General features: G+C 39.6%; 1 protein-coding gene across 6 annotated transcripts in view; it reads right to left on the reverse strand.

Moving 5' to 3' along the window:
* PIKFYVE (phosphoinositide kinase, FYVE-type zinc finger containing) overlaps positions 1-14,125 on the reverse strand; it is a 63,191-nt gene that overhangs the window by 18,943 nt on the left and 30,123 nt on the right. For all 6 annotated transcript variants that reach the window (XM_021531311.3, XM_021531312.2, XM_021531310.2 and 3 more), the window contains 11 exons: positions 13,547-13,609; positions 12,166-12,295; positions 11,642-11,822; positions 10,257-10,331; positions 9,493-9,600; positions 8,591-8,731; positions 7,842-7,968; positions 5,430-6,616; positions 4,049-4,149; positions 2,795-2,866; positions 1,288-1,459 (listed from right to left, as the gene is read on the reverse strand). In XM_021531311.3, coding sequence (XP_021386986.2) covers positions 1,288-1,459; positions 2,795-2,866; positions 4,049-4,149; positions 5,430-6,616; positions 7,842-7,968; positions 8,591-8,731; positions 9,493-9,600; positions 10,257-10,331; positions 11,642-11,822; positions 12,166-12,295; positions 13,547-13,609 — 2,357 coding nt within the window. The remainder of the gene's footprint in view (positions 1-1,287; positions 1,460-2,794; positions 2,867-4,048; positions 4,150-5,429; positions 6,617-7,841; positions 7,969-8,590; positions 8,732-9,492; positions 9,601-10,256; positions 10,332-11,641; positions 11,823-12,165; positions 12,296-13,546; positions 13,610-14,125) is intronic.

A 14,125-nucleotide genomic window follows, 5' to 3' on the forward strand; every position in this document is an offset into this window, starting at 1 on the left:
GATTAAGGAGAGGGTAATGCAGGCAACAATCTAGTATTTCTAGTACCAGAAGCACCCATGACCCTGAAACAAACTTAACAACAAAGATAACATTTATGCATAGCAAAGGCAAACACATCATTAAAATAAATCTGTTAAAATAACTGCCAGCTGATGATGAAAGTTGCTAAGCTTGTTTTTTTTAAGGGGGAGTCCAAACATACCCTTGATGGAAATTTATTTCTGGGATGCTACTTCTCTGTACAGAGTCAATTTCCAGCAACCCAGCCAGCAGCAGTGGCCATATCATATACTTTTCCCTGGTGATTCTGCAGCTACAAATGCATTGGTGCTGCTTTGCAGTGTATTTCAGCCTCAGAAGTGCTTGCAAGCTTAGAGCAGACACCACTTTACACACACTTAATAACCTCAACCACATAAGTGTTTACATAAGCACACAAAAATAAAAGGTTACAGAGCAGCTGCATACACAGCAACACGGGGCTTGCTGTCAGCAACTGCATCAACCTCCTTCTGGTATCTGTACATCCAACACCCATGTCTAAGACAGCCCAAGTAGATGACCTGAGTCATCCATATGGTTAATTCAGATGTTTTGCATTTCAGGTATTGCATGACTCTTTTTTCATTATGTTTTATTCTCATCTTTTTGAAGGCTCTTCATGTTTAGCTAGACACGAGTATCCAGTTAGCAGTGTTTTCTTAGCTAAATTACAGCCAAGTTCCAGATAATACACAATCTTACTATCTTGTGGGCTTTTTAAAGCAATTTAATATTTCTCTAATGAAGATGTTACTTTCTAATGAGTACTGAAGGAATTCCAGACAGCACATTGACACAATGTAGGCTGTTCAATCCACAGCAGATCAAAGAACAATAAGTGGCTTTAGCCAATTACAATACCTAGTAGGTCTTGGTGTCTACCTTTTCCCATATGCTCATAAAGATTCACTGCAAGAAAGGGACCATACTCTTCACCTTTAAGTGGGCAACTCCATTTTTTCTGTTTAAATCTACCCTCTCAGAGTCAGTTTTGACACTTTCTAACAAGACCACCTCACACAAGATTTTTGACCCTCAATGACCCCAGTGCTAAAAGAGGAGGCCAACACAGAGCCTTTTTGTAGGTAACATGAGAACATATGTATCAGTAACAGGTTTTCTACCAGTTTAGCCACAGCTCCAGGCGTGAGTGCTTTGTCAAAAATAGTGCCTTTCCCTACAAAGTCAGTCACAACAAGAATATTAAATTGGAAGAGCAATAATTCTGAAGTCCACATCCTTACCTGTTTGCACAGTCTGCACCAGGAGTAAGTAAGGATGGTGTGCTGGTACCCAGGGACGGGGGAGTCCAGCTCCTTTAACACAATCTGCACACAGCCTTGCCCATGAACAAAGCGACGGATGTGGTGCACCATCGGTGTTTCACAGAACATGCTGGGGCATTGGTAAGAAGGCCTTACAGAGAGAAATAGAAACAGCTATGAATGATCACCTGACAGGCACTGCTGAAGAACTGATTCAACAGATCTAATATGCCTTTTAATATCACAGTACTATTTATCTTCACTATAAAAGAGTTTTCTAAGCCTGTAGTGAAGGCTGTATCTGAAGAGCAATTTAGAAGTAGCACGTAATGAAATTCCACTGACAGCAATGGCTATATAGGTTCCAAAAGCAGTGGCTGGATACTGGTTGCTATCACCTTTTTACAATGAATCACTTTCTATCAACTTATTCTGTGTAAGGATCAAAGCATCTGTGGAAGTCCTTGGCACCAAATTAAAAGACTGCTTTGGCAGTGCACCCAAGCAAATATTACCAAGGACAAAGATGTGACAAAGAGCCTTAAAATGGCAATGTTTCAGCTCCTGAAGGAACAAGTAAGCAACACACTGCCATAGAACATCTTTGAACAGTAAAACCCATGACCTTTCTTTGGATAGGATTTTTTTAAGTCACAGAAGAAAGACTAACACCAGAAAAATAAAAGTTGAATTGTTGAGGTACCAAAGTCAGAAAAGATATTCTTCAAAATCAGAAAGACCCTGAAAAATACCAGATTCTCCTTGCTCATGTGAAAAAATAAAGAATTTTAATTACTGAAACTATGGAGATTGAGAAGCATTCTCTTCTCACTAACGAGCAGAGAGAAGCAGGAATTTAAAGTGGGCAGCTAAGCTCCTTCTCACTGATCACCACAAGGAGAAATACTCATTTCTCCAGAAGGCTGAACATAGAGAGCCTTTTACTACTGCAAGTGGCCAATGGAGAGAACAGAGTAAGCTTGACTTTTGAGCAGGTTATCTATCCAGCTTCCCAGCCTGCTGAGAAGGGCTGTGACAGCACAAGTTATTATAGAAACATAACAACTTACACCTCTATGAGAAGAAATAAATGGCACAGTACTCTGCCAGGGCTCAAAGTGTTCTGGACTATTCACATTGGCCACCTTGCACATATGACAAAGCCTTACTCTGAGACACTAAATGAGTAGTGTTAGCCAACACTTGTATGAACCTTCAAAGACAAACCTCAGAAAACTGTGACCAGAACAGTTGCTTGAGAAAACAGAGTACATGTTCAGGCTCTTAATTTGGCCCTTAAACCCTAATTGCTACAGAAAGGGCTATGTGAACACATTTGCCTTTATGAACTTACAAACTTTGTTTCATAATTTGCTTCACTTCATCATGAAGGGATGCAAGAAGGACAAGGCCAAAATAGGAAAGCAATGGGTGTATTTGCTTGTAACAAGTGAGCATGAGGGAATTAGAATAAATTCCTCTTTACCTGAAACAGTAGCGCTCCAGAAAAATCCCTAGAGTTAGGTCATTTTTCCCATAGAACTCCATGGTCACAATCCTACAGCAGAGAAATAAAAGCTTTAGAGACTGGATGTCATCACCATTAGCTGTGCAATGGCCTTTAGGAGCACAGATCGACACCCACTGCTGCCTTGTTTACAGCCCTGTATAACTTCAAAGATTTTTTTTTTTTTCCACTTGACTACCCTTCCTAGATCCCTGCTGTCAGGTTAGCTAATAATGAGATCAAAGTCCTACTAGAACAACTTTAAATGCGACATTTAAAAGTCCAATACAATTCAACTACACTTCTGAAGGTTATTTTCAAAAGTATCTAGGCACAGAAGTCTAACCATCTTTAAGCTTCAAGCACTAATGTTTAAACAACTACAAAAAAGGGTACATCCAAAACATGAAAAAAGCCTCAAGAAATCCTTATTCTTCTAGCATATTTAATAGCAACTTTAGTTTCCCCAGAACCTGAGGTGACGAAGCCATTTAAATTGTGTATCAGTTTAAGTGTCATAATTCAGATATCCCTAACTTAACTAATTTACATACTCTCATTTTTGCTGCTTAGTGAGCATATCATCATCTTAATTTCTAAGCTTTTACAGGAACTTTAGACCTTTTCCTGTAAGAGAGTCTCTATTTTCACCCAAGTTAAATGATTAAAATCACCTAGGCTAATGATTAAACACCAAGACCTGTCCTGTTTAGTTAGATAAAAGTGTGTCATGAGTCGCACACAATTAGCAAATTACAGCCCCCTAAGCTGGAAATTAAGCTCTTAATACTGATGACTATAGTATGAAAAAGATAGCAATATATTCCAATGCCACTGTTGGGTAATACAATCTACAAGTATTCAAAGATTCTCACAAGGCTCACTTTTGGGCTTGGACATTGTCCTGTATTCATTTACACTAGCTCTTCTTCCCAAGACTGCATGCAGTGCTCCCCACACAGAGACATTACTCTGCAGTGAAACACCAACTAAAGCATTTGGTCTCAGGCTGGGCTTTCTCATTCATGCCTTGGGTATTACAGAGGTTGTGCAATCCTGCTGTAGATCCACCTGACCATGCAAGACAAAAGTCTTTTGGCAAAATTTCCTGTTACAGGATAAGCACAACCTACCAAGGAGTCTTCAAAGAAATACTGCCATGAGGCAGGCACTGACTCTGACTTTGGGAAGGAAAGAATAGCAACTATCCAAGCTGTAGAGTAGTTTTTATACCAGGGGCTAACACAGGCACTTGGAGCATTGCTGGACTGAGCAGAAGAGCTGCTGAAGAGAACACAGAGCCTCTGATGGTTTACTGGACTCAGGCAATCCACCTAGTAGAGAGAAAACAACTCATTCATTGGTTACAGACACCTCCATTCATGCACAACTTCTGTTGACAAAATTCTATTCTAGTAATTTTATTCAAAGACAAATGTCTGCTTTCTCCTTTTGTACAGATAAACTTGGCATTATCTCCCAGCCTCAGGTAAACTTGTGCTCTGTGTAATTGCTAAGTGCCATTTTTAGAACAATATAACTCATAACGAAAGCAACGAACATGCATGTGTTTCTGTTGAAATGAAGCCAAGAGGAACAGAAAACAACAAAAGCCTCGTGAAAAACATCCAGAGTCTCTAAATTACTATATGATCTAGGACATCTTGGATTCAAAACTCTGCCAGTATATTATATTTCAGTTACTCATTCAGGCCATAGAAAGACTTCCTACTCTCTGGGAAGAGATGCACCATGCTGCTCTTGGAATGGAGCTAGTTTCCCTTCCACGCTCTCCAAAACTATGATATTAACCAAATACTTCTCTTTGATCACTGAGTAAATTTAGAACAGCATCAACCAGTCTGATCCACAATGAGGGCTATTCTTACAGTTTCTAAGATTATGGACTGTGAAGCTACAGAGATCTCCATTTAACTGCCAATTAAAAAGTGACTTCTGCTCATGAACACAAGGGTTGATTGGCACAGGGACTAAAATGTTTGACTGTTTCAACAGATCAGTTCTGCTACTCTTGTTCACAGACATTTTTGCTAAAGAGCTAACAATTCAAGAAAGTTACAAGATCTTTTTCCTCAGATACAACTTGGTTACTTTCATGGCAGTTTACCAAAACTTTAAATATTTTTATTATAAACACATATTACCTTGCTTCGAAATTTAAAAGATTTCCTCCATAATGTGATTCTCTTTTCTTCAGACCATCCAAACTTTCACAATCAAGTACTTTAATGTAATTACAGCCTACTGCTGTTTCCATGACAAAAAGCCCTCTGAAAATGAAAGTACATTTCTACAAATAACCAAATAGAAGGAGCAAGAAAGCTCAGTTTAAGAAACCTCTTAAGGTTTGCTCCCTCTTCATGGACTCATTTTCAGAAAAATTCTGCAGTCGCTTCTGAGTGAATGCAGAGCACCACAATCTAAAATGGAGTTACAACCCAGTCAAAAAAACAAAACAAAAAAAAAACTTAAACAAACAAAAAGAAACAGACAAAAAAACCATCCCCTCTGGTTTAATATGAGATCCTACAACTTCTGTATACCATGAGAAACTGATGTAACTTGAGCTTTGAGCAGCACAACTCAATCTTACCTTATGAGACCATGAGGAGTCACTCTGAGCCAATCCCTTCTCCTCCTCTTCCATTCTGCTCCCAGTTTTTCCAGTAGGGACATTACACACATCCTTATTTTGGGCAAAAGGATCTGTGCTTTTCTGTAGTATCCTCCCTCCTCTGGCCCGATAGTCAGCCAGCATTCTGGCTAAGCTCTGGCTATCACGTAGATGTTCTGCTATTCTAGTATTAACCAACTCATGAGAAGGTAAGATTTGGATAGCCTTGGCTTGGATACTCCCATTCCTCCCTTGTAGTCCAGAGAAATCCCGCAACAATTGCTTCTTCCTTCTGCTCTCCAACTCCTTGTACTCCTTATTGAGGAGAGGAGACCAATAAACTTGCTCAGGAAAGTATTCCCGGGCAGGGCATCTCATGCCTTTTTCAGTCAAAAGAAATGGTTCACGGAACATCAGCACTGGAGAAATGCAGAGAATGACATCTTTCAACTCCTGCTTAAATGCTGCAGAGTAAGTTTTGAGACGATCCTCAGATGAAGTTACCTCTTCCGTGATATATAAACCAGTATCATCCTGGAGAGGGTCTCTGAAGACTCTCATCTGACACTTGGACTCCTGTAAATCATCTGCCTGTTCAAGAGGCTCTAGTGCCTGGTTATCCAGAGTGGCCAAGTGCTGGTCCATGCCATGGAGGGGCAGTGGGGATGTTTCAGGTATTGCATGAGGTACAGAGCTGAATATTGCAAATGGTGACTCTCCTTTGAGGTGCTCTTGCTGCTTGGAGGACACCGTTTCCAGCTGACTGTTCTCTTGGTCACCTCTGTCAAATACACCTCTTGGTTCAGGCAAACTGACCTCATCAGAGGACACTGATTCAGAGATTACAGGCAGCTTTTCAGAGGATAGTTCAATGTCTTTGACTGCTGTGCTGAAGTCCTCCCCATTGAAGAGGTCCTGTTGTTCATTTTCATCTCCTGTCTCCTCAATAAGGGAGTGAAAGGAAGTGTTTTTGGTGAGAGTAGGGGGCATGGCAAACTCATCCATAAGAAATGAGATTTCCAGCTGGGAATGATAAGCCACACAGACCATGAAGATCAGAATCTCCTTCACACGAGCCAGCTCGTACTCTGCAGCACCACACAACTTGATAGTGCAACCCAGGTGCTGGGGACATCCTTCAAAGAACATCAGGGGTTTTGTCTGATCTAGAAATAAAACACGGGAGTTAGGATGACAACTACAGTTAATCTGCTTTTAGATACCTCACACACCCAAGAGACTGTAAAGGAGACTAACAGCATGTAACATTGGTAGCTGCAGAAATTTGTATTACTGTACTGAAATAACTTATTTTACCAAGAAAAAAAAAAAAGCATTGGCTATAAATCCTCTCCTGTTTTATAAAACAAGCCATCATAAAGTCAAAGTGAAGTCTATATGGAACACCCTGACCTAAACAGAGTATTCTAAGATCACTGTAGACTGCACCAGTGGGCAAAAGAATCCCTTCCCTTCCAGGCACATTTGCTCATCCTTACAAGTCAAAAGGGCAAGTCTGAGGACAATGAAATGTTGGAAGGGGCTATGAGGAAGTAGAAAGGAAATTGCTCAAGGACAGATTTGATTCAACTTGGAGCAACTTGGTCTAGTGGAAGGTCTAGTTCCTACCATGGCAGAGAAGCTAGAACTAAATTATTTTTAAGGCTCCTTCCAACTGAAACCTTTCTATGATTCTATGAAGAAAGGCAAAGACTGCATCTCCACAAAGATCTGCATCCACAGCATTTATGTGTGCCAGCACCATTGGTAACTTGTCAAGCAGCATTTCTTCCTTTCTTTGTAGACTCCCATTGCCTAGGGGAGTTACAGAGAAAAAGGAACCTTTCTTAAAGGTCCACAATGACTGGACATGGGGAAGTGTGCACAACAAGGCAAACTTTGATTGGATTTGTTAAGGTAGGACCAGATGATCTTTTGAAGTGCCTTCCAACACAGGCTGTTCTATGATTCTCTTCAATGCAGAAAAATTCTTTACAGTGAAGATGGTGTCCAGACAGACTATGAAATCCCCACTCTGCAATATTTTCAAGAGTTGGCTGACAAAACTCTAAGAAATCTGATGCTGCATTGAAATTAATCCTTCCTGTTTTGAACAGGAAGTTGGACTAGATAAACTACAGCATGTGGGAAGAGAAAAAACAGTTTAGAAGAAATAAATCAGTCCAATAAAATCTATAGAGTGTCTTTTCTTAGCAAGATCATACTTTTCTCTACACAGGCAGTCACTGTGGTTCCAAGAAGTAATGGAAATAAAATGAGTAGGATGATACGCGATCACACAAGGAAGCCAACAGTTCACATCTACTTAAAAAGGAGCAAAGCATTCGTCCATTCACACACATAGGCTAAGGCACATCAAGGTTTACTCACCATTGGGCAACTGAAAAACTTGCATATAAAATTTATGACAGGTCCCCAACTGTGGTTTGGTCAACAGTTGATCCATTGACATCACTAAATCTCCCTGGGTCATTCGACTTACCCGGTCTAACACTTGCTGTAAAATTGGAAAGAACAGTAAGAATTTACAGTGCAAAGACGACACTGGCATCCTTATCTTGCTCTTAACAAATAAGAAAACGTCAGTGCAAACTCTCAGTTAAACCCAGTCCCACAAACCCACATCCACAATACACAAGGATCTTAGAAACAGAGTTGGGTAATTCTGGTGAGATTGTACCCTGCCTAGAACTTCTCACTTGACTAGATCCAGATACCTCCAGGAGGTGCAGTGCAGTCAGCATAATGCTGGCTCTGCCAGGAGCTCAGCCAACTCCCACAGCTACTCTCTGTTTGGCTGTCTGCACCCTGCCTCACAGGGACAGAGGCTCTCTGGCAATAGGTGAAGACCCACATATGATTTGCTATAAATGGATATCTAAGTCAACTAGAACTAAACCAGGGTAACAAGGACCCATCAAACAAGGATGCAGCACAATAGCTGTGAAGAGCTGAGGAAAAAGTAACTCTCCATATCTGCCTGTCTTACTTTCTTGGAAGAGAACACTTGGTTAGAGATGAAAATAAGACAACTCTTGGTTTTCTCCGCGGAGCTTGCTACAAGAAGTCATTAGAAATCTACCAGAAGGCCATGTCTAACTCTGCTCAGAAATGCTCACCGGCTTGACATTGATGACCAGAGTGATACCATGCTCTAAGAGCATGTCCTGAGCAATTCTGGACACAGTCTTCTCAACAAGGACCAAATTGGGTTGAACATCAACTATCCGCTGTACATAGTTCTTCAAGAACTCCCTTTCCTGCAGACAGGAACAAAGTATAGCAGTGAACTACTACAAACCTATCTGGAAAATAAACCCACTTTAATGCTTAATATAATTTTTCACTTCATTTACATACTGTCCTTTCCTATAAAATAGGGAAAACAGCTATCCATAAAACACCATCAGTAGTCCATTGTGAATATTTTCATACTCCCACAGCAAAACACTAGTTTATCAATAATATTTTATAAGCATTTCATAAAGAAAAGGTCTATGTACTTCAGTGTTTTCATATGTAAGGCACACCCCTGCTCACAGGGGCAGGGCACCTGTTCCAAAGTGACATTTTCTAGTTCATCACTCCACTAGGTTGATGGTTGTTCCAATTTTTCAAGCCTGACAAAAAACAACATGGGTGTTACCTAACCCTCACCTATATGAACTTTTCAAATATTTCTTCACACACCAAACCTTATCTAGCTCTAGTACTGTATAAGGAACGTACAGTTCAAAAGGTCTCAGTAAAAACAAAAGTTTTCTAAAATGCTGCATTGTGAGAATCAAAAGCTCACATGTTCTCAGGACGTGTAACTTGAGGACAAAAGCCCTCAGTGCAAGACTACAAATTTGTACTGTATTTACTGCAGCAGCTCTCTTAACTAGCTTACTAGAAAAGGAAAGTTCTTTATTTTCTATGCAACCTCACTCATAAAACTCCACCTTATACACTAAAAGAATTTGCAATGGCCATGATTTTGCTGGGGTTATTTTAACCCAGAACAAAAGCATATGCTCACCTGAAGTACTATAGGCTCTATGCAAGTAAACTTTGTTTCTTCTCGGTAGAGGTACTCAATTGAGCATTTTAGCAGAAGAATTCTGGGATTTTTTAAGCAAGAGTTCATCTTAAAAAGATACAAAAATAGTTAAAACAAAAATACAAATACCAGGATAGGAAGAAGTACACAAGAAAAAGAGACAGACTTCTCATGATTGGTCCCTGCTACCCCCACCTGCCTTTAAAGTGTCTCAGTTATCTCCCTCCCCCTGCAGACCCAACTACACATTCTTCCTTCTTCTGAAGTTGCTACACCCAGTTGTTGGAATTTCACAGGTACTGTCCATAAGCAAGCACTACTAGAGAGGATTTCCAGTTCCTGCTAAGAGCCCCAAAGTCTTGATACACTTGATTCATGCAGTTCACTCCTATCTTGCCCTACTACCTTAAAGACCAATCATTTTACTATACTATTCTAAGTCAGAACCACAAATGCCTTTTTCTGACTAAAAGTTGGGGTAATTATTAGATACCTCATACTCTGGTAGGGATGGAAAGGATGTTTTTCTATATATTAGGAGAGTTTCTCCCCCAAAATCTCTGGGCTAGAAAACAAAACAGCTTTGAAAAAAATGCTTTAAAAGCCATTCTTTTTGGGAGCTCAAAGCAGAGAAAGCTCATAAACATCCTATGTGGTGAGAGAAGCTTCCTGACAGAAAAGCAAGTCAGAGCTCCCTTGTTTCTACAGCATGCATTACAGTAAGATTAATCAAGCTACATTACCTTTTTGTGTGCAACATTCTTAGTGCAAACAAATCCATTCACCACCATGGAGTCAAATTTCTTTCCACCAGGGATCTAACAAAGCAAAGAACATTTTTAGAACTGTCATACACTCCCACATCTTGTAGTGCAATAAAGCTAATACATAGAATACCTATTGTAGGTGATGTACAAATTTCAGTTACACCCTCAATTATCAGATGAAAGATCAGATACAGTCATGATGGACACATAAGTCTCTCTCTTTAAAGCCTGACAAACTTAGGACAACATGAAAACTAATACTGAGTTCTAGGATTTCTACACCCCTCTCAAGAGAGGCTTATTTGTTAAACCAGTATTCTTCAGCACATGACAAGGGAACCTAATTTTGACAGGCCATGAGGAGCATATAGCTTTGCACATGCCATTTCTATTAAAAACAAAGAGATTGTAAGGAAAGGGAGAAAAAAATATAAAATAAAGAAAGAAAACTAAAAAATCCTCTACCTACCAATTGAACACATCAAACAGTTGACTGGTGTGCCTGCAGTCACAGGCAATCCCAGGCATAATAAACAGCATGAAACAGGTTTCTGAATAACATGTTTCAGAGGACATTCATATTACCAGCATGTGAAAATAGCAGACAGCTATGAAGAGCTTTCACCTCTGAACAACTGCTCTTTGAACCTGAGTTTCAGGAGAAGCAGGAACAAGTGGTGCTACCTGAAGAGACGCCACAGAACTACCACCAGAATCATAAGATTCCCCTCAGATTTCATATGGCTTTCAAACAAGAGTACTGCTGAGATGAATTTAGCCAAAGAAAACTAAGCCCAAATCTTCAGTCCTCAGTCACACTAACTCCTTGGATGTTATTTTCACATCAGACTCTCAGAAGGAAGTTTGCATGCCTGAACTCCAGACGTACAGTTCAACAGTGTCAACACTGGGCCATCTGGCACAACTGGATACACCATTCCATAACAATTAAGTTTTGCTCTTGAAGAAAGCCATCGTACTTGCCATGGGAGGAGTTGAATACTCCATAATGGATAGGTACAGGGCAACAGATTGCTGCACCAAGTCCTGCATTTGGTATATCTCAAATTCAAGAGGAAAACAAGCAGAAACCAAAAAAATGAACCAAATAATTACAAAGTTGTACTCTTTGCTACCTTCTGCAACCTACAGTCTGAAATAAGAGGTCAGACCCAGCACATTAAAGCACTTTTCACAGCACGCCAAGTTCCCTCTGTGCAACTTTTTCCAGAACCCCACCTTATCCAAAGGCCAAGTCAGCCCATTACAGTACTGAATATGCTGAGGACAGTGAAAAGGGGACTGTTCTCTTCAAACAGCTGCACCCTTTTGTTTCCCTGCATCCACTGCTTGAAACTTACTTTTTTGATGTGGACAAACTGGCGGATATCCATGTCATCATCTCTCTTCTTGACATCTGGCCGTACCGTTTGAACTACCTGGCAGACCACGGGTACAATAATATCCCTCCAGGACAGTGACAGAGACTCATTGTATAGGAGCTGCTGAAGGAGTGCCATCATGTGGTTGTGATTAGCAGACCTATAAAAAAGGCAAAATAAATAGATTTCTCATTAAAAAAATATAAAAATACAGTGCAATGATTAGCTGAAATAAACTTCTTAACCTTTACAATGCAGAAGTCCTCTGAAGGAACAGTTGCCTAAAATGTTCTACAATCAGTTTTGGTCCTGTACTCTATATATAAACATCACAAGATTAAAAAAACAACCAAAATATACTGTAAAAATGCTGCATTCTTAATGCAAATTATTTCCTTGCATTGCCTACTGCAGCTCAAGTCCCACTAAAAGTTGGTGGAACAGAAGGGCTTCAGAAATTGTTACTCAAGATATGCAAATTCCTTTCTACACATGTTTCTTACAGCAGCCTTTCCATGGCTTGTTTCTCCCCATTCTCTTCTCTCAGCAGATCCAGATTGCTGTGGTGCCAGCCTAGGGGTGTGAATAAGAGCTCTTTGGACTTCTCCTCCACCCTCCTGTTGAATAACGACTCTGCAAGAGACAAACAACCGCTGTTAATGTAAGGTCACAGTTGAATGCTTGCAGTCTTTCTGAAAGGCTGTTTCAAAAAGGAAAGAATTCACTAAGACATAAGTCTTAGTAACTAATGAGTAACTACTGAGTTTAAAGTAGATGTCATGGTCCTCAGTTTGAGGGGGACTGACACTTTCAGTTACTATATTGTGTAGTAACTCCTTAGAACTGTTCTCTGTTTTGCAGTACCAAAATTAGAGGTTACTTCAGCACATTTTGTGCTTTGAAAGAGTTACTAGGTTATTTCCTGCATGGTTATTATGATATTATAGAGGCAAATTATAAATTTCCACATTGACATAATGGCTGACTATATTATAAGTCATTTATACTAGTAGTGTATAAATGTTCATCAAGCAAGTATGTAAGCCTTCACAGATCAAGCTTACAACTCCTTACTGGTAGCAAAATCTTTAGACAATAGCAATCCAAGGAAGACTACTGAAGAAAAGTCTCCTAAAAACCAACAATTAACTTCTTCCAGATGCTCCACACACAAAATTAGCTGTGTAGAAGATTAAAGAAGCTACATTGCTTTCCCCCTTCCTTCTGCAAAAGTTAAAAACTAGACACCAGTTTAATCCAAGACTTTATTTTTCAGGCTAGACAGACATTGGGGTTTCTCCCTTATTTCCTCATCTTATGAGTGTACCAAAATCAATAGCATTAACTGAGAAGAAAAAAAAAAAAACCCACAAGTGCATCTGGCCATGATACTGGAAAGCACATGGGTTTATAAACTCATAAGTGCATGTAATGACCTTTCATTTCAGCAGTAGTGATGATGGTGGTGATGACAAGACACCAAGAAAGTTTTAAGAGAAGAAGCCTTAAACTACTCTGTAGAAGCTGTGCAATTTATTGTATCACATCTTCATTTGCTTGCACAGGAAGTTAAAAATCAGTTATATAAATTTGCTGGTGGAGAAACTGTGAACAAACTTGCCACTTATGCTCATTTTTTAAAAAAGTAAAAGCTTTACTTTGAGTCTTTTTGAATGCAGGAATCTGAGAAGGGAAAGCAATTCAAGCTTGAAAGTGCATTCAAAAAAGTCAAAATAGTTTATACATCAGTTTTGCCACAATAAGTTCAAATCTACTGTCAAGTAAATATTTTGAAAGGGTCAGTGCTCTATTAAAGGAGTATTAAGGAATTTGCATCAATATATTATAAAACACACAACAGCAGCATTTGAAGTTTTTCCTTACCTTTAATAAAAGCATCACTTATAGAGAACATCTGCTGCCCTCCGTTTTCAGGATTCAAGTACTCTGAAAGAAGAGAGAAGAGGGATATAGGTGGAGACAAAAAAAAAAAAAAAACAGGTTACACTGGTGCGGCCATATAATTACAATGTACACGCCCACAACAGAAGAAGCAGCATTACTCATCCAAGTGTTTAGTCACCAATTTAGCAACAGCTTGGTGAGTGGTTAAGACAAGAATATCCTCTCATCCTTGTTCTATCAAAAAATTCTATGATGACAAGAAAACAGTGCTTATTAATGCAAAGAAACAAAACAAACAATGTAGACATGAGCCAAGACTGAACTAAGAGTGCATTTTCCAACTGATACGGACCACCCTTTTCTAGACCCAAATACAAATGTGTTAAGATGTGATCAGACACCATGGGATGGCCTCCTCACCCAGGTCTAAAAATGCAGCTTCAGAAATCATTTTAGTCATCCACTTCATTGAACCATCTCAGACTGAGGGAGAGAGTAGCCATAAGGTTTATTGTATACAGTGCAAAAACAAGAAGACAGCCTGCCTTTCAAGAGCTG

This window comes from Lonchura striata, chromosome 8 (assembly GCF_046129695.1).
Source record: "Lonchura striata isolate bLonStr1 chromosome 8, bLonStr1.mat, whole genome shotgun sequence".
NCBI classification, from domain to species: domain Eukaryota; kingdom Metazoa; phylum Chordata; class Aves; order Passeriformes; family Estrildidae; genus Lonchura; species Lonchura striata.